The sequence below is a fragment of the Callorhinus ursinus genome, unplaced genomic scaffold, assembly GCF_003265705.2.
Source record: "Callorhinus ursinus isolate GAN/ISIS: 27379988/994484 unplaced genomic scaffold, GSC_fseal_2.0 scaffold7, whole genome shotgun sequence".
NCBI lineage: Eukaryota > Metazoa > Chordata > Mammalia > Carnivora > Otariidae > Callorhinus > Callorhinus ursinus.
The window spans coordinates 61,605,344-61,624,910 of NW_027397069.1; the positions used below are offsets into that span (position 1 = coordinate 61,605,344).

General features: G+C 39.8%; 1 protein-coding gene across 11 annotated transcripts in view; it reads left to right on the top strand.

Annotated features, from left to right (window-relative positions):
- The window catches only part of DCLK1 (doublecortin like kinase 1), a 335,073-nt gene that overhangs the window by 248,980 nt on the left and 66,526 nt on the right, over positions 1-19,567 (top strand). For 4 of the 11 annotated variants that reach the window (XM_073894691.1, XM_073894690.1, XM_073894689.1 and 1 more), the window contains exon 6: positions 9,950-10,044. In XM_073894691.1, coding sequence (XP_073750792.1) covers positions 9,950-10,044 — 95 coding nt within the window. Of the gene's footprint in view, positions 1-8,761; positions 9,012-9,949; positions 10,107-13,741; positions 18,680-19,567 lie in introns of those variants that run through there. The other 7 variants (XM_073894694.1, XR_012378822.1, XM_073894693.1 and 4 more) reach the window with 7 other exon arrangements.

Below are 19,567 nucleotides of genomic sequence, written 5' to 3' on the forward strand. Positions count from 1 at the left end.
CATAATTCACATACCTGTTGAATTATTATTAATCTCCTTAACAGAGAGAATCTGAAAAGGCAATTGGAACTAGAAAAAAAAAAAGAGAAACTAGGAGACTTAATAACACTCACAAAGAATAATGAGCCCCCAGACAATTGTGCACCAAGACTTTGAATGCAATTATCACTAAGAAATGGGAAAAGTGTTTTTAGTTGCTTCTTAAAGAAACAAGAATATATAAGAGTATCATAAAGAGTGTTTAATACGGGTTGAATCTTTATTCATGTGTGTTTATCTTTGGAACACAGACGTCTCATAAAATGTGTAATTTAAAAGTGAAATTCTTTTAAACAAATTCCTTTATCTGTACAAGGAAGTTATAACAAAACATCTCCAATATAAAAGTATACTATGCACCAATTTTATTTCTATAAAAATGGATAATGTTGTTTTGCTTTATATTGTTTTCTTAATATTAAAAGTGTAAGAAAACCACATTTACCTACCTTGAATTTTCATTACTGCAGTTCTCCTTAAAACTTAGAGATTTCAAAATTTTGACCTCTTCATGGATCACTTAGAAGAGCTTTGTGGTTTTTTGTTTGCTTTAGAGTTTTTATTCCCATTTAAACGGATGATCATCTTTTTATCGTAAGATAACACCTATTTAGACTCTCTCTCTGTAGAAGCCAATGGCAAACATAATGGACCCCGAGTGGGTGCCATCAATTCAAGCATGAGCTGATGGACTTTCTTGCCCTTTCTAAGTCTATAGTCTAAGGTAGGAACCCTCCTGGCAACAACCATTCATTCACCCAATATGCATTGAGATTCCACCATTGACCAGCAGTGCTGGGTGCTGGAGATGTAAGGGTAAACATTTGACGGAGGGAAAGCTGGGTGACTTCGTTAATGACTTTCTACCATGACTGAGGCACCATTCTGTCCTCCCCAGGGTTCACACTTGTATGTGACTCTGGAAATCCTGCAGTTTTCTTATTTATGCTATTCAAATTTTCTTTTTTTACAGTTATATAAAAATATTTTATGCAACATATGCAGATAAGACAGAAATCAAAGCTGGGGAAGCAAAGAGAATTTTAATCAGCTTTCTAGTCCAATATGTCAACTTTTTTTTGATTTCTTTCAAACACCTTCAAAGACAGATTGCTAGCTATTATTTTTTTTTTTAGCTCAGTCTTTTCCTATAATGTAGATTTCAGCCTTAAACATTCTATGGAGGACATTTGCTGCTTTGGGGTTCTGAGGGAATTCTTGAAAACAAAATGCACCAAGAAAATCAAGGGGGCTGATGATTCATCTCTTGTGTTCTTAGAATTTTTTCCTGCATGTAAAGCTCAGTCCTCCTTCCATTCTCTTTCCCTGTACCTATCAATTCCTGCTAGTGCTCACCCTCAGCAGGTGAGTGTCTCCAAAGGTACTTTTCAAAGCTTTGAACCATTATCTCGACCCACTCTCTCTAGGGGACAGGCAGCACCCTACATCAGCTGCCTTTATGAACTCCTCACCGAAAATGCCCCATATTAATTAAATGAATATTTCCTGAACATCCACCGTGTTCCAGGCGTGTATTCGGTCCCAAGGATACAAAGATGATTAAACCACAGTTTTGTCTTCAAGTTGCTTATATTCTTGCCTTCAAGTTGGGAGATAAGCTTATATATACCACTTAACTGTAATAGCGTAGAGCGTGCCATGACAGCCCGGAGGAGGAAAGGGTTAGATCTCATGCATGGGGTCAGGGAAAACTTCCAAGAGAAAAGGACTTAACAAATTGAAGGATCCTGCTAGGATGGCATCAGCACTTGAAGAAACAATGTGAGGTAAGGCACAAAGGCACGAAAGTGTACAGCATATTTAAGGAACAGTTGTTAGTCTGACAAAAACAAATGATAGATTAGAGGAAAGAGTTGCAGAAGATGGTGGTAGCCACATTGGTTGTGGTCATTGCGTGGGCTCATGAAAGCGTGTTTTTGTTGTAGGTTTTAGGGGATGAATGAGAATTTTAGGTAAGACCGTGATTTGATTTTTATTTGAATTTTAGAAACAATGGTGCAGTGGTAGAGAGGGTGGCTACACAAGGGGCCAAGGGCCATGGAAGGCTCTATGAGGCCGCTGCAGTCGTGCTGGAAAGAAATTGTCAGGATAGAAGTTAAACAGCAATGTTGGGCCTGGGGTAGACTTTGAAAAGGAAATGAACCAGGAATTTAACTGGATATGAGGCCAGAAGAGGAGAGAAGAATCAGAGATGGGGAACAGGTCTGAACATTGAGGAGGAGTGGTAGGTAAGTACATTTCAGACGTGTGGAGTGTGAGTTGCTTTGGAAACATCTGTAGGCAATTAGGAATCAGGAACTGTGTTTAAGTCAGATTTGAATCAATGGTAGATATTTGGGAGATCCTGGCATATAGTAGTGATTTAAATACTAGAAATGCAGGATGCCTCTCCCTCCACCCCAATGAAAGGTTTGTAGAATAAGGATGGACATGGAAGCATGGGGACCATCTGCAATTATAAGAGCACATTAGAAGAGGCAGGAGAACCTTGACAGAGCAATTACAGAAGTCACAGGGCAGAAAGTTTCAAGATGAAGGGAGGGGCCATAAGTGTCTGATGTTAAGTCTAGTAGCATGAGAACTGAGAGGAGGTCATAGGACTTGGCAGTGAGGACACCACTGGTGACCTTTGAAAGATGCATTTTAGTGGGCAAGCCCAGAGAGCAGTAGAGCATCCCCCGGGCACGTTGTCCCTTGGGGGTAGGGGTCACTGTAGAACTGCCCCAGGGCTGACTCCCAGGTTCAAGTCTAAGGGCAGGCCGTCCTGCAATACCCAGTAGGGTGGGGGGCAAAGCACCCACATGGGAACCAGAGTTGCTGAGAGCCTTCGGTCCCAGGACCCTCATCCACCATGATCAAAGGTGGTGCCCTTACACACCCAGTTCTGTCAAAATAACCAGAGCCTGGTTATTTTGTGGGATCCCAGCTGACACATAATTTTCCTAATTTTAATTTATATTATTTTAAAGATTCATTTATTTATTTTAGAGAGAGAGAGAGCATGCGCAGGGGGAGAGGCAGAGGGAGAGAGAGAGAGAGAGAGAGAGAGAGAGGGAAGCAGACTCCCCGCTGAGCTCAGAGCCTGATGCAGGGCTCCATCCCATGACCCTGAGATCATGACCTGAGCCAACAACACAAGCCAGACTCTCAACCTACTGAGCCACCCAGGCGCCCCACATTTTCATAATGTTTAATCAAAGGTCTCCAGGTGACCCCATTTTATTGTTGAATTAAATTTTTCCCCCTTCTCCCCTGAAATCATCTTTGACTCCTTTCCCCCCTCCCCTTCTACATTCAGTTTATCACTAGTCTTCCCCACTCCCACTTTGCAGTGCTGTTCTAAGGCTCTGATTTCCCATAAGCTACAGAAACTGCTTGCTAGGGGGCCTCCTCCCTGCTTTAGTCCTCGGCCCCTTACATCTGCTTTGCATGCTGATGTCAGACTTGTTGCCATGACTTGTTGCCATGCCAAAAAAAAGTCCTACCTCCTTATTCTCGTAGGAAGAACTATCTTGATTTGGCCACAGTCTTCCTTTCCAGCGCTAGCTCCCACTTTTCCTCTGGACTTATGCTTCATCCTGTGAACTAATTTACACTGCTACCAGATACCCCTTGGGCTGTTGCACTTGGCACCTTTTGGAGTCCGAGGAGCCTTCTTTTGCCCCTTCAGCTGTCAAAAAGACACACTCCCAGTTGGCCCAGATGACCTCTGTGAAACATCCCGATCACCTCACTGTTTAGGGTCTTCTCCACCCCTACAGTCCTGTAACAATTGATTTGGCTCCTGGTCTATAGGTGACATATCATATCACCCTCCTAGATTGTAAGGTTTCTGAGAGCAAGAGTTCTTTACACATTCTATAGTGTTTCCAAGTTCACAGTTAAGTACTGGGTAAATTGACCAGATGATTGAATTGAGAAATACTAGGATCTATTCAAGTTGCCTAGGTTTCCTGGTGTTCAAGGGCCTTTTTGTAAATATTTATTAGAAAAATTAATTCATAGGGACACCTGGGTGGCTCAGCCGGTTAAGCAGCTGCCTTCGGCTCAGGTCATGATCCTAAGGTCCTGGGATCAAGTCCCGCATCAGGCTCCTTGCTCAGTGGGGAGCCTGCTTCTCCCTCTGCTTGTGCTCACTCTCTCTCTCTTTATTTCTGAATAAAAATAATAAAATAATTTATAGAGCCAGGTCACTTCCTGCATCCCCACAGTTTCTGTGGACTCCCCCGTTCCCATTATTCTCAGTAGATAGTCCCTTTGAATTGGACCCATTATCTTAGTTTAAGAAGGAAATGTAAGGGTGCCTGGGTGGGGCAGTTGGTTAAGTGACCAGTTCTTGGTGTCAGCTCAGGTTGTGATCTTGGGTCATGAGATCGAGCCTCACATCAGGTTGTGCTCAATGCAGAATCTGCTTAAGACTCTCTCTCGCCCTCTCCCTCTGCCCCTCCCCCCCAAGTAAATAAATAAATCTTAAAAAAAAGGAAATGTAGATAAACAGAGAAATTCAGAGATCTGCCTCACCTATGAGTTGAGCCTCTGTGAAGATAGAATTAGGAAAAAGCATCTTTCCCCAAGAGTCCTCCGACCCCCCACCCCATGAGATATTTGTCTGTTTTCTCTTGGCCTCATTTGACTCCATCTGCTTTTTGTTTCTTCTTCTTCTTCTTCTTCTTCTCAATAATGTGTCAAGCGATGGACAAGATCTGGGGAAAGAGATTTTAGAGTATCTATAGCCTCCTCCATGATCAGGGAGTGAGAGAAAGTCTAAGGTGAGTGGTCAGATCTCCTAAACAACACACCTGAATCACTGCCCCCTAAATCCACAGCCAGACTCCATATGTGTGCAAACATGTTCTCCTCTCATCCCTGCAAGCACAGCAGCATAAATACACGAGCCACCTTACATGCAGAAAGGAGATAGGGAAAGGACAAGGTAGATGTTCATGTCTAAAAAGTTACCTTGGGGGCGCCTGGGGGGCTCAGCCATTAAGCATCTGCCTTCTGCTCAGGTCATGACCCCAGGGTCCTGGGATCGAGTCCCACATTTGGCTCCTTGCTCAGCGGGGAGCCTGCTTCTCCCTCTCCCCCTGCTTGTGTGTGCTCTCTCTTTTTCTCTGAGAAATAAATAAAATCTTTAAAAAAATAAAAATGAAATTAAATTTAAAAAAATTAAAAGTTACCTTGTGATTAGATAATCTTACTTGGAGATTGCTCTGATTTCAGGACCAGTTTGAGACATTTACACATTTAGCTTCCACATGTGGTCTGAGACCTCTAAGAATGAAACTGTAAAGAGAAGAAACCCTTTAAGTTCCCAAAAGCATTCCAAATTAATATACACATGCGTATAGTCATTTAAAAGGAGTAATGAATTAGTAAAAATAAGCCACGTATTTCCGAATTCTAGAGTTTTTTTTTAGTAACTTTCATATTCACTTGTAAGTTTTGGGAGACAGGGCCCAATAGACAGAGTCCGACACATAGTAAGTGTGTGGTGCACACTGTGTGTGCTGACTGACTGATTATAGGGCCCTGTAGAGTAGGGTTATCTATCTGAAATGATAAAGGAAAGGGTGAGGCTGGTTGCTTCGTGAGGAGTAACGTCCTTTGACCAATTCATGGTGTTGTATCCCTGATGGGCTCAGGTTGATGGCCCAGTTGGACAAAAGGCAGGGCACAAACTAGGGCTGGTAAAGTCAGCTCCACAGAGCTCTTTGGTGGCCAGTTATGTGATTGATCATCATGGGATCTGTGAATAACCCAGCCTAGAGTTTAGCCCTTCTCATTCAGGAAGACCCAGGGATAGAGGATTAAAGGAAAATGAACCCAGATAGTTCTGAATAAAGGGAACCCTGATGGTACAAGGCAGGGGACCTTCTGAGTACTTAGGAATTCAGATGGAGTGACTGTCAGATTGAAATAATGAATCCTTAGACCTGCTTGGCCACTTAAAAACAACCATACCAAGTTGAATTTTTCCCCTTCGAAATAGAGACTCCTTTAATACAGGAATACTTTACTCTGTAAAGTAATGCCATTGGTTACTGGAATTTTAATAAGTTCTACTAAATAGGTGACAAAGCCATCTCTGTTGGCATCCAGAGACTTTGGGTAGCACAGGAGAAAAAAAACAACTGAACTCAAAACTTGTAGCAGCCTTACTGATGAAATAAAATTATGTATTCCAGCAGTGATTCAACAGTAAGGTGTGTGGTATTGTCTGGATGTCAAGAACCATTTTAAGAGGTTGCTAATGCTTTTTAGGTGGCCAAGAGGAAGAGTCTGAATAGAAACTCTGACCCTAAGAATACAGGCCGTTTCCGACTTTGAAACAAGTTGTGTTCCAAAACTGTTTGATTGTGAATGGCTTGTTTGGCACTTGAGCTTCATCTGTCTGGAGAGACAGCAACAGAAGGAGAAGCCCTGAGTCCAAGGGCTTTAGATGAAGGAGGCGCCCCAGGGATAGAGAAGGAACCCCAGAAGCCCTTAGCCCCAAAGATGGGGGACAAAGGTTCTAGACACGTCCTGACATGTCAGGACAGGCCACTCATGGGAAAAGTGTGCAGTTCTTTGAGCAGACATAAATGAGATCTTTCCAGCTGCTCATCTTGGGCAAGTTACTTCATCGAAAACAGGAAAAGTTCAGTCCAACCTACACTGCACAATTGATGTCACCTAAGTTTTTTCAGTCTGACATGTCCAGATTCTCTGTGTCCTTCCAAATTTACTCCCTCTCTTCTTGCCTCAATCTTCTTCAACCAATCAGTTACCATGTCCTAGAGTTTTGAATCTCTGAAATCTCTCCTGAATGTCTCCATTTACCTCTGCCCCCACGGCACCACCATCCACCCAGCCACACCATCCCTCTGAGCATAGGACACTTAAACATGCCATACTCCCTCCTGCCTAGACATTCTCCTTAGGGATATCCCCGAGCCCGTTATTATGCTCCCCTAATCCATTCTTGACAGGCAAGAGCTCTGAGCGCTTTTAAAAATACAAATCTGATTGCCTGGCTCCTGCTTAAAATCATTCAAGAGTGTGTCATTGCCCTTTGGATGAAAATCAAACTCCTTAACATGAATTTTAAAGCCCTGCATTACGGGATCCCTACCAACTCCTCCACCTTCATTTGTAAGGTTATTTCCCTCCAGCTGCATTTACCTGCCTGGCCAATTTCTTTAGGTCTTTTCAATGAACCACATTGCTCCCTCCTCCAGGCCCAGCCACAAAACAGGTGCCCCCCTCCGCCCCCCACCCCCGGGCCTTTAGAACACTTTCCTTCATTGCGCCCTACCTACTTTTCACCTGCAAAATCCTACTAATACTTAGGTTGGGTTTCCTTACCCTCTCTATAGGGTGTAGGGTGACTTTGACCCCATAGTATGTTAGGATTTCAGAGGCAACACCAAAAACCTCCCTCCTCAAAATACTTTATTGTGATTACTAGCTTAGTTATCTGATTTCCCTGCAGGCTAGCAGGCTAACACCCTAGCAGGCTAACACACTGGAGTCCAGGAGAATTCCAGTGATTAAACCTATCAGAATGTGGTGGTGAAGAGTGCAGATTCTGGGTTGTCTTGGTTAGGTTTGGGGCTCTGTCCCCATCTTTGCTGGTCAAGTTGCTTATCATTTTATGCCTCAGTTTCCTCTTCTGTAAAAGAATACTGCCTGCCTCATAGTAATTGTGTTAAATGAGCTAATGTATACATATATGCTTATAAGTGTACTTGTAAAAGGTTTAACTCAGTGCATTAACTGGTGCATAGAAAATAAGTCTTTGATAAACTGAGATGCACACAGAACGGGTACTTACCAAATGCAATCATGTTGTAGTTTTGTTTTGCTTTTGGAAAAGGCTAAGGCTGTCATCCTGGAGTCCACTTTCTCTTTTTTTCTTCGTTTTCCGATAGCTTTATAAATTTAGTGAATCAAAAGTAAAAAATGTTAATACTCTGCCTGCTTCCCATTTACTCTTTTTTTCCCCAGTCTGGGTAGCCTGTATGTGTAAAGTGGAGAAGTAGACAAAGAAAATGTGATTTTCATAAAACCTGTCTTTCTTGGAGGGATCTCTTGCCTTGTTAGTTGTAGATTCTGCCTCGGCCCACAGTTCCTCAGTTCTTGCCTGTGTCAGAGCCTACCCCTAATAGAGGCCAAAGGCTGGAGGAAGTCCAGTATGAAAAGGCCTTGAGTATCCTGTTCTTTCAACAAAGACAGGACTGTAGAATGCAAGCAAATTAAAGCCTTCTCAGCGCTTCCTACTTTAATCTGCACCCCCCCCCACTGTTGTTTGTTGTTGTTTCGAAGGCGTCGCTAAATACATTTCAAAGGCAAAACGACACATGAGTGCAGCATGGGTTATGTGACATTTTTTAAAAGGTCTTTAGAGAAGATGACAAAACAAGGAGCTTCCCACTCTCTTGGGCACTCCTAAGTTTTTGTGCCAACGTTGTTTGCGAAAACCCAATCAACATTGTACCAGGCCACTAAATTTTGTGAGGGTGTACTTATTACCCAGGTAGTCACCAGGTTTTAGAAATTATTGTCATTTTGATACTCGGATGAGTCATTGGGCCTCTTGCCCCCCAGGCACTTCATTATGATTCAGAGCAAAGTAGGAGAGGGCTTGGGCTTCCGGGAGTCAGTGGTGTCGGGGGTGGGGGCTGCCGTGCCTCTGCTTTGGCATGAGGCTTAATTGACACCTTTGATGTAGCCTAAGACAGAACCCGCACCTCCCACTGCTGCTTAGAAGACGTCAGCCTTACGCAGAAAAGGCATCTGCTGATGAATCCTGCATCTCATTCAGCCTGCTCTGGGAGCAGCCTTAGCCTTAACTAATCCAACTGCTTCCCAGTTCCGCGGGTGCTCGGCTTAGTGCTGAGAGGGGACTTCGCCTCTTGCTCTTGCCAGGTTAAACACTAAGACTGTGTCCATGTTAGAACTCATAGAAGGTAAGTTCAATGCATTATTGCTCTCCTTCATGGAAAATGTTTCTCGTGCGCCCTCAAGAATGTGTGTGTATCTCGTGGCTAATTCTCCTTCATTGACTGTGGATATGAAACATGTGAAAATGTTGTCCTGTTTATGGCTGATAGAGTGGCAACCTTATATATCTTTATAAAGTCACGTCTCTAGAGTGTGTTATCAGTTCCTAGAGGTGATGTGACTCAGAGAAAAGAATTGCTTGTACTTGAGTTCTGTGGCTTTGATTGCATTTAGCGATCATGCTGTATAAAAGTCTTGAGAGTCCGGGAGAATTCCAGTGATTTAAACCTATCAGAAAGCAGCTTTTCTTTTCAGTAGCAATGAAGACAGACTAAGGAGTTCCTGAGTGTCTGTGCCAATTAGTTTGTCCCGTTGAAGGCAGGTCCTTCAGAGTTAGGCCAGAGGGATACATAGGGCACAAGTGGATACAGGAGCTTCTAGAAGTGAGTTCTTAACTGTAAAAAGATGGAGGTCTTTTTTAACAAGGCACTGGGAAAATCACTTGTGAATTGTGCTGATATTTACTCCTACTGGGTGGTGCTGGGAAGCTAAACTACAGAATTAAGGACGAATCCCATTGAAAATGTCTCAGGACCTTAACCACATGGCTAAAATCTATCGGCACAGTTAAAGGCACTGTTAATAAATTCATCAGGAAAGTTGTCCAAAGTACATTTTAAAGCATTTTTGTGTTGCCTGATGCTATATGTAGCACGGATTAGCAAAACTGTGAATTTCTGAAGAAGGTTATTCCCCGAAGCTGTTTTGCAAGACTACAGATAGAAAGGTGTCTGGAATTTTAGCGAACGTCCCTCTATAATTGCTTGTTTCTTGGAGAAGACGATTTGTCATGAAAATTTTTTTAACAAGCCATTTTTTCCTCTGTGTGATTCTTTGCTTCCAGTTAATGGAACCCCTGGTAGTCAGCTGTCTACTCCACGCTCGGGCAAGTCGCCAAGCCCATCACCCACCAGCCCAGGAAGCCTGCGGAAGCAGAGGGTAAGGAACTAAGCAAGCTCCTTGTTTAAGACCTGCCTGAGCTTCCGTGCAGAATGACACAGGTACCAGCTCCCAGGAGCACTGCTTGTCTCTAAGTAATAACCAGGTGAGGGCGGGCGGTGACCGTGGTGGTCACCTATGGTGACTGGTTTCTCTTAGCCAGAGCTCGGGGTTTTTATTTTCTCTGAATGTGTCCATAGCTTAACTCTGAGAAGAATCAACAGTTGCTGCCTCACTTTTAAATACCCCACCTCTTTTAGTCCTAAATGGGCAAAGACTTTATTGGCACTAGTTTGCAAGCTTAGTTGCGATGAGTTACATTAGACCTCATCGCTGACCATCAGCCTTCCTTAAGAAGGAAAAGGAAAAAAAGTGCCACTTCGGAGAAGGGGGTTATGGTGGGGAATTGCTTTCTGGCACAGAATGGTGGTCCGGAGCAGCTTAGGGTCCGTGGCACAGGGAATGGGTACAGATGACATGTATTTTTGTGAGTGAAACCCACATCGAGCACCTTCTCTTTCATCACTACTTGCTTTGTGTTTTTTTGTTTGTTTTTTAGCTTCTTGTGTAATACTAGAGAAGTTGACTGAGCTTGGAGACCAAAGTCAGAAAGTTACTGTAAACAGTGTTAGTTTCTCCATGTCTAGGGATGGGAAAGAACTCCTGTTCTTATCCCCTCCCAGCCTGTACTCTCGGTCTTTCCCAGTAATACCATGGCAGTAATAAAAGGGGTGGGAAGGGGAGGAGAGGAAGGTGCAGAAGAGGGAAGGGAGGGCCTTTCAGTGTCTGGATTTCACAAGCGTGGTGGAGAGGAGTATGTGCTCCTGGGAGGCTTTATGATGGTGCTCACCGAACATCTTAATAAGGAAGGGCTCCTTGGAGGCTTCTGAACTCAGAGACTGGATTCTTAGTTTGTTTTCTTTTATTATGTGCTTTAAAATGAAACTTCTAAGTTCCATAACTTTAAACTGCATCCAAGATGGAAGCTCTTCCCATCAAGCCCCCTGCAAGATTGCGTCCATGTGCCGCTGTCCAAAAGCGGGGGGCAGGGGACTCCGTCGGACCCCGTTCCCTTTGGCGCCTGGCCCACCAGTGTCAGGTTGGCTGTCTTTCTCCACAGAGCCTCCTGGCACCACGTGTAGCGTGTTTAGATTATTTGATGAGGCCTGAGCTTTGGCACCGGCTCCTCTGCTAAATGGCTGGGTTATCTTCGATAAGTCTGTTACCCTCTCTGAGTCTCAGTTGGAAAAAAACTCTTTGCAGATAGAAAACCCAATAGTCCTATTCCATCTGAATGTTTTCACTATGGGTTTCTTGTTGGCCACCGTCTAATTTGGCATTTTAAAGTACAGGAATCATTAGTGAACTACTAAAAGAGGAATTGGCTGAATTTATGGAGTCCCCTAAGCGTCTATCCTTGCGTGGTGGAAGGGGGAGGAGGGTGATTCTTTTCTAGTAAATGCCACCCAGCAAGGCCCCCTCCTATGGGGGCAGCCATATATAGCACAGATAGTGCTCTTTCCGAGAATATTCTCTCTTTTGACGTATATACTTTAGTACATCTGGCATAGTAATCCCTGTCCATCCTTTGAGCAAATTAAACTCAGATTCAGGATTAAGCTCATGCTTAGTTGCTGAGACTAAATTATGGTGACTGAGTCCCTGCCATAGATTTGAGCTTCTCTCCCTGCTTGCTTATTGTGGAGACCTCCATTGTGGGGATATAAAGTGTTTTGCCCAACTGTCCTTGTGTTGGCAGAATGAGGCTAGAGTTTGCTTCTTCTGTCCTCTGTACTCTTGGCATCACTATGATTTTGTCCAAATGAGGCAGAAAATTTCTATCCAGTGACTAGCAGCTGTGTGGCCAATGGCTTCTATAATTAACATTGCCAGCACTTGGGAAATGATTATAAGGGGTGGTTCTCTTGTAGATTCTTCACTGTGTCATCTAAACTACCAATGCAAGCATCTACTTGAGAGGGAAAAATAATCCCATTTGTTTCAGGGAGACAAAGGGTTTATCGTCATCTGAAAACATTTATTAAGCACATGTTGTAAACAGAGCACTGGATAACTCAGAGATGGTTCAGTTTCCAGGCTTTTAAATTTAGGCCGTAAATGAACATCCTCCATCTATGTACCATGTCAATGCACAGAGACATTCCCAGCTGCTTTAGCGAGAGAAGCTTTCATCTTGGTGTGGAGGCAACTGCATCAAATAACCCCTCCCAGTTAAAATGGGCCCAGAATATCCCTAAAAACTGATCCTGTTTCAAATTTGGTTAATGTTCTTCTCAAATGGTTGGATATACTTCTATGCAGGAAATACTGAAATAAGTGAAAGATGGCAAGTGCTAAAAGAAGAGACTTCAAAGAATAAATTAACTCTTTTTATTGCAAATTGGAAAACAGTAGCTAGTTCTATTTTTCCTTCTGTGTTGCCTAGCAACGTGGCCAGGAAAATGAGTTGGCTGTGCCCCCCAACACACACACACACACATTTACACTGCCTACCTCGTTTTAAAAAATAAGAACTTTTTTTTTTTAATTTTTAGAGGAATAGCAAGACATTTGACCACTTTCTTCACAATTAAGAAAATCTATATTTTTATTTATGTTAATTATGATGATTTAATTAGCCTTTTTCCTTCCTTCAAAATCATATTTTTATGTTACAGCTTTTGGTATTTTAGAATAGTCATATACAGTAAGAGTCTGCAGGCCAGATATTTTTCTTCATAAAAGCATTGGTGGCAATGTACCAAACAACCTCCCTATTTTTCCACAACACTGTTATTTAAATTGCTGTCTAGAAGCATTTAACTGGTCACAGAAGCAGATCTTAGAGGATCTTTTTCATCCATGAACTTTTTGAGGTCTTATTTCTTAATACATCAGGAAGAAATGTGTTGTGGTGTGTAGGTTGAATGAAGCTCCCCATTATACTCCCACATGGCTGACTTGTGTAGATTATCTATCAGTCAGATGATGTGAGGAGTAGGTGGTACAAAATAGAAAAGAAGCCAGGATTCTAGACCGTCTGCAGATCTGAGCTGGTTGCCTGGCTACCAACTGAGAGATCTCCTAGCAGAAAGGGGTGGAGGGAGGAAAAAAAGGAGGTGATTGGTGAGTGGTGGGAGAACCGGAAGAACATTGGGAAGGGAAGGGGAGGTCAGCTTGCCTATTTTCTGTCTTCCAAATATAAAATTTTGAAGAGGCAGTTTTTATCAGGTTAATGTGCTATGCAAACGCAACACTTGGATTGGGTTACTGCCCTGTGACCAGAATTTGCTGGATGCCCTCTGGGCTTCCTGACACATTATTTTGTGAGGTAAGCACGTTCCTCTTCAAGGAAGGAAGGAAATGTTCAAGGAAGGAAAAGTTCAAGGAAGAATTGCCTAGACACGTAGTAGTGGAGTTGGCATGGACAGCTCTCAGGGGTTATAAAACTCAATAGGGCACAGAAGGCAATAGCTCGGAAGCAGTTCAAGCCAATAAGGCAAAATGAGCACCATTTATGTCTGTTTAAATGGTTTCTCAGTTATTACCTTTCCTCTGACCCAAATTTGGAGACTCTAAAGGGTCTGATGACATTAGAAACCAAGGATGCTCATTCACTGTTGCTCCATTCCTAAGAGAGCCACAGGGCACCCAAGAAAGCCGAGTAAACAAATCTGTACCGCCCTTCATCTTACAGGACCTGTATCGCCCCATCTCTTCGGATGATTTGGATTCAGTAGGAGACTCAGTGTAAAAGAGACAATGGAACAATGTATATGGTTTGTGATTGGGTGAAGGTGTTTCACATTTCCTAAGAAAAGTCTAACAGCAAAATACACAAAAGAGTTTTGCATACCTTGCAATTATGAACTCAAATCATATAAAAGTAGATATACAGGCATTTTATATTCATGATGCTAATCCTTGAAGATTTTTTTATATGTAAGTTTCCTACATTGATTTGATTGGGGGACTTGATTGCTGAGGTTTTTTTTTTTTTTTTTTTTTTTTTTGCAAGGCCTGGCTTTAGATGAATTTCATATATGGACCCAGGGTTGAGTATAAGAACAAGCTAATGATATAGCAATATAGGGTCATAATTTCTGCAGATGGGGTTTTCATTTAACCATAAGTAGACAAATAGATACAATTTTTCTGTCCTTTTGGTCAAGCGAATTAAAATGGCACCAGCAGACATATTTTTTTCCTAAAAGTTATATTCTTTTGAAAATTTGGATTGCTGATTTTTTAAAGCTACTTCTATTGGAAAACAATAAAAATACTCAAGTCGATTTTTTTTTTCTTCCTGGACAGTAGACAAAACTACTTACCATTTTGTGGGCTAATATATCTGAGGAAAAACACTCATGTCAAGGACACATCTCATAAAGACTCTAACATTAGGTGTTGGGAACTTTCCTTGTTTTTTTTCATCAAGTAAATTTTCTTAAGCTTACCTTTTCATTGGAAGCGGCATAAATATAGCTTAAACGACATACCAATGTGAAGAACTTGTTCAGTGGTATTGCTATAAATTACATAATTCCTCCCTACAACCACATTTTTCAAATGTGAAAAGGCTGGAACTAGAAAACCTTTTTTTTTTTTTTTTTTTTAATACACAGACCTAAAAAAATCATGTCTGGATTTCTTCTGAGAAGAATCAGTTTAAAAGCAAAATTCTCTTAAATGGTGCTATGTAAATCAGGCCCTCAATATCCAAATCTCCACTCAAAGAAGTCCTGATGTTTTGGAAATTTTTGTACGCAAAACTCCTTTTGTGTTAAACCAAGTAAGTCTATCATTATAACCCACTGTTTAACATTAACCTACTAATTCTGCTCTTCTCGTCTTCTGTTTTAAAAGTCATAGTCAGCTTTGCTTAAACATAAAATAATTATTTTAAAATCTGAATGTTAAAAATTAATTTAATGTGTATGGTCTATTGTATGTAGCCATACCCTAGTGATCATTTAGTTTTACTAGTTCAAACACTAACAATTTAAGACTTGTGAAGCATGGTTTTGATATTCTACAGGCTTGACATATCTCAGTAGGTGATAAATTAAAAATGTATGATGCCATTTGGAGGCCTTTCCTTGAGGTTTTTTTTTTTTCAAATTTTACTTGAAAACTGAATTTAAGAACAAAATGTTTGATTCAAGATGGAGAGACTCAGTTGTCATATACTGTTTTAAATGGTATCAATTTATCTCCTTGATAAATTGCTCAACTATCAAATTTTACCATCTGGTTTATAGTTACATATGTTACCATCTCACTTTCCAAGTGAATAAAACATTTCAACCAAAAGAAGAAAAAAAAAAGTAAGAAAGAAAAGAGTCCAGGCAATCTAACAGGATCTGAAAACTTAGCCTTATAATAATTAGTGCCTCATTATCCTGTCTGTTGGAGAGAAAGACACTTCTCTGGCAGGTTATTCGAACCGCAAACTGAATCATTCCATCTTGAAAGAACAGTTCATAATAATACCTGTTCCAGACTTCAGGTTTTAAAACTGTTTCCAATAGAAATGAACAGAGACTCCTGCTGAGATCAAAAGGCTGCTTTGTTTTAGCTGAAACAGTAAACATCTGTGGGGTTGCCTATGCTGCTGTCTGTTCTAGTTATGTCTTTGTAAAGTGCATTACTTAATACAGTTGAGTCCATAAAGGATTAGTATGTATTTGACTGAACTGTCAAAAATGCAAAGAAAGCAGTGGAACAGTTAACTTAAATTTGGTGGGGTCAGATGGTCCAGAACAAAAATAAATTCCAAAAATTTTAACTTCCCTGCACTGTCAATCTTAGGGACAAGTACTGCTTAGGAAGGTCCAATAAGTGCTATTTGTTCTGGATAAGTGGCAGATACTGCCAACTGATATGAAGCCCATGGCTTTGTTTAGACATGGCAAAAAGAAACTGTGCTTGTACTAATTGCCGATAGATATCATGGCCAACTTTCCATTTAGGCAGTTCCAAAGGAAATGCTGTTCCACAGCATTTAATCTTTTGAACATATGACTTTTATTAAAGGACTGTTCAGAGGCAATATATATCATTTACTTTTTGAAACTGAAGTCCCTCGGAGATTGAAACAACACACCATTTATAGACTTTGAGATCTCTTTCTATGCAGAGAGTAATTCCATTATACTAAAGCAGAAATTAAAATAATAATAATAATAATAAAAACTCTTAGGAACAACCAGAAGTTTTCGGTTCATTGGTGGAATCAAATTGATGATTTATAGGCACTTAAGATTTACTTACATACAGAATTCTTTTTAAAAAATTAGGCACTGAACTTTAAAATGGTTCTATGGAGCAGGAAAGAGCTCCAGCAAAAGCCATGCATTTTTGTCCTTATGGTAAACCTTAAATGTGCTATGAAGACATTGTGCTCTAGTTAAAAGTTTGATACTTCTTCATTTGCACTCACTTTTTCTTCCTTAGACATCATAGAAAAAGCTAGGATAAGTATTTCCCTGCTTTCAGCATTTTAGCAAATGCAAACCAATAGTACATCAAATGTGAAGTTTGGTGTGCACTCAGAAGACTGGTTCTGAAAGCCGCGTGGTTTATTTCTTCTTTGTCTTGCTTGATCTGTCAAGGCCGGGTGGGGGGGGGAATCCACAATGTTTCTATACCGTCAAAGTCTTTTAAGACATTTCAGGTCCACCCATCTGTACACATCCCTGTGTTCTTATATTGGCTCATCTAAATATTAAAAAAATCAAATAATATCTTCTAAAAACATTTTTTAACCAACATTTATGCATGGTATGTGTTCCCTATATTAAGCAGCAGGGGTATTTTGTTGCATCCACTGCAAATCCATACATGATTGGGTTCGCTTTTTGTTTTTGTTTTCTCATTCCCCGTTTAAAAACAATGAAGCCTGAAAGCTACATTTCTTAGTGAAAATAGAAAATAATATTCTTGAAAAATAATCCCATATGTTTGAGCTATTGGACTGCTAAATTTTTCATATGTGGCCATATATCTATACAGGCGTGTGGGTGTCTGTGTAAATTTTCAAGGCTCAGTGTGTATATATGGGTGTGCTTATATAAGTATCTGTGTATGTTCATAGACCATAAATAGTAAAATATGGTGTTTGTGACACAGCCTTATGAGTTACTGGCTCTTGTGGAATTGTATGTAAAACCTTCATGTCACAAATTGTTAAATGTAATGTATTAGTTGGGGCGTTTTTAAGTTCAAAACCAGTATGCGAAATTAGTAAGGCAAAATGGTTCCAGATAGATGTACTGATTTATTTAACAAACAAACAAAATGGAATCCAGATACACAAAAAATGTGAAATTCAAACAAATCCAATATTGTGTTAATTATTAAATATAAGCACAAAATTGATGTTTATATTGTTATGTCTTGACATTCAATTATCAAAATGGGTGAATCCTACCACTGATGTTTTCCCTAACGTGTATGTATTGGTGACATGTGTTGATTGTCAGTCAATATTCACTAAAAAATGAAATATTGATTTATAGAGTTGTGAGTAGATGAGTGTTGTATTGAAACATAAATATAAAAGAATCCAAACTATGTTTGATATCGAAGTAAGTTGGTAACAAGGCCAGATAACCTGTAAGGCAATTCTGTATGTTCTTTCAAAACACTATTCTAACTGTTGACGTATTTTCAGTAGTAACCTTCCTATACTTGCTATATGTGTGTATGTATATATACACACTTGAAAATGTTAATTGAATGAATTTACTATATATGCATACATTTGCCCATTTATACATATTTGCATTAGCCTTGCTAGCATCTTTAATCATGCATGTGAGAACTATATTTGTTTGAAATATCCCACAAGAATGTAGTGTAAAAATTAGAGATATATTGAATTCAGTATGCCAGTTGCCTGATGCAGTTTGTTATACTGTCAGCTAAAAAATATTTGTAATTTTGTGCTTGTAACGCATGTGGAAAAGGTAGGAAATCTGAGGCCCTAGCTGTAATTTTCAAGAGTGCATGATATATAGTGTCCTTAAAATGTGGTTCATTTTAGTAAGGATGATGGATAAATTCCAAGATAGTATAAATGGTGCATGTAATACATGGGTGTTTGTATTATATATGGCCACAAAAAAAGTTTTGAAGCCAGGATAGTAAGCATCTGAAAGGTCACAGGCAAAGACTTACGAAAGCTAATTTTCTTGCGATGTGTATTTTTTAGTTTATATTCATCAACAAGCAAGGAGTTGAGTTGTTTGTTCTAAGGAATTTTTACTTCAAAATACACTATGAATGTTGTAAATTTGGATGAAATTTTTACAAAGAAGTTGACATACTTTCTGCATACAGTTTGAGTTGCTTGGATGTATATTCTCTTAAAAAGAGCATTTGGTGTTAAAATGTTTTAAACAGCACTATATTTTAAAAATCCATTATTTGAGGCCATCCGCAGAGTTTTATAGAGCTAAATGATGAGATGTTTCATTGAACTAACCAGTTTTGAAAGTTCCATCACTTTGTGTTGTGGTTTATTGTAAAATGTTACAGCTTGTATTTCCCACTGGACCATGTTATTCCCTTCAAAGTTAACTTTGTGACACTTACCACCTTAGAATAACTATGTAATAAACAGGAAAAACCACCTATGTTGTTCAGTGAGTTTCTTTCAGAAAACTTACAAGTAATACATTGACATTGAAATGACTGTAAGGGGTAACGGTTACTTTCAGTTACTTTCATAACGATGGTTATGTATGGCCTTCTTGGGATGTAATTAGCTTCAGCTAATTGATACTTGTTGAGATACTGCAGAATGGCATTCCCATGCCATCTAAAGTATAAAATACTGGCAATACAACAAAATAAGACTATCTGATGAAAAATTCTGTTTTGGCTGCTTATATGAAAATTATTAATACGCTTCCTCTCAGAGTTGTCTTAAGGATGAATTTGTCAGACAAATGGTCAGCTGATTGAAAAAAAAATTGACATGCATTTTTTCGACATAGTAACTGTCTCCTGGATTTGAAGACATTTTTCTCAAGGTCATCTAATAGTAAGGTGGGGGGAATGATCATGTAGAGACATGTAGGTGGGCATGTACACAGTTCTTTTAAAACCACTGAATAAATATATAAAATAAATATATAATAAAATAAATAGTGATGATAATAAAATACTTGATTACCCAACTTCAATCTAGAACAAAAATCCATATTTTATTTCATTCAGAAGGTGGTATAAGGGAATATAGACAATTCTACTGGCTTAGTTAGAAAAAAATATTTTACATTAAAATTATTATAGAAGTCCAAAATTCTAGTTTTAAATCTAATATTTTTGGTAGGTTCATTTTAACCTTAAAATTATAGTTTGCTTTAGTTAGTTCTCTTTATTATTTCGATGATAACCTAAATGTAACCATTGTCCAAAGCAATAATGTTACAACTGGAAGGAATGTTTACAAATTTATAAAATTCCCAATTGTGTTTATACTTTCTTAACATAATAGAGTTTAAAATAAAGTATA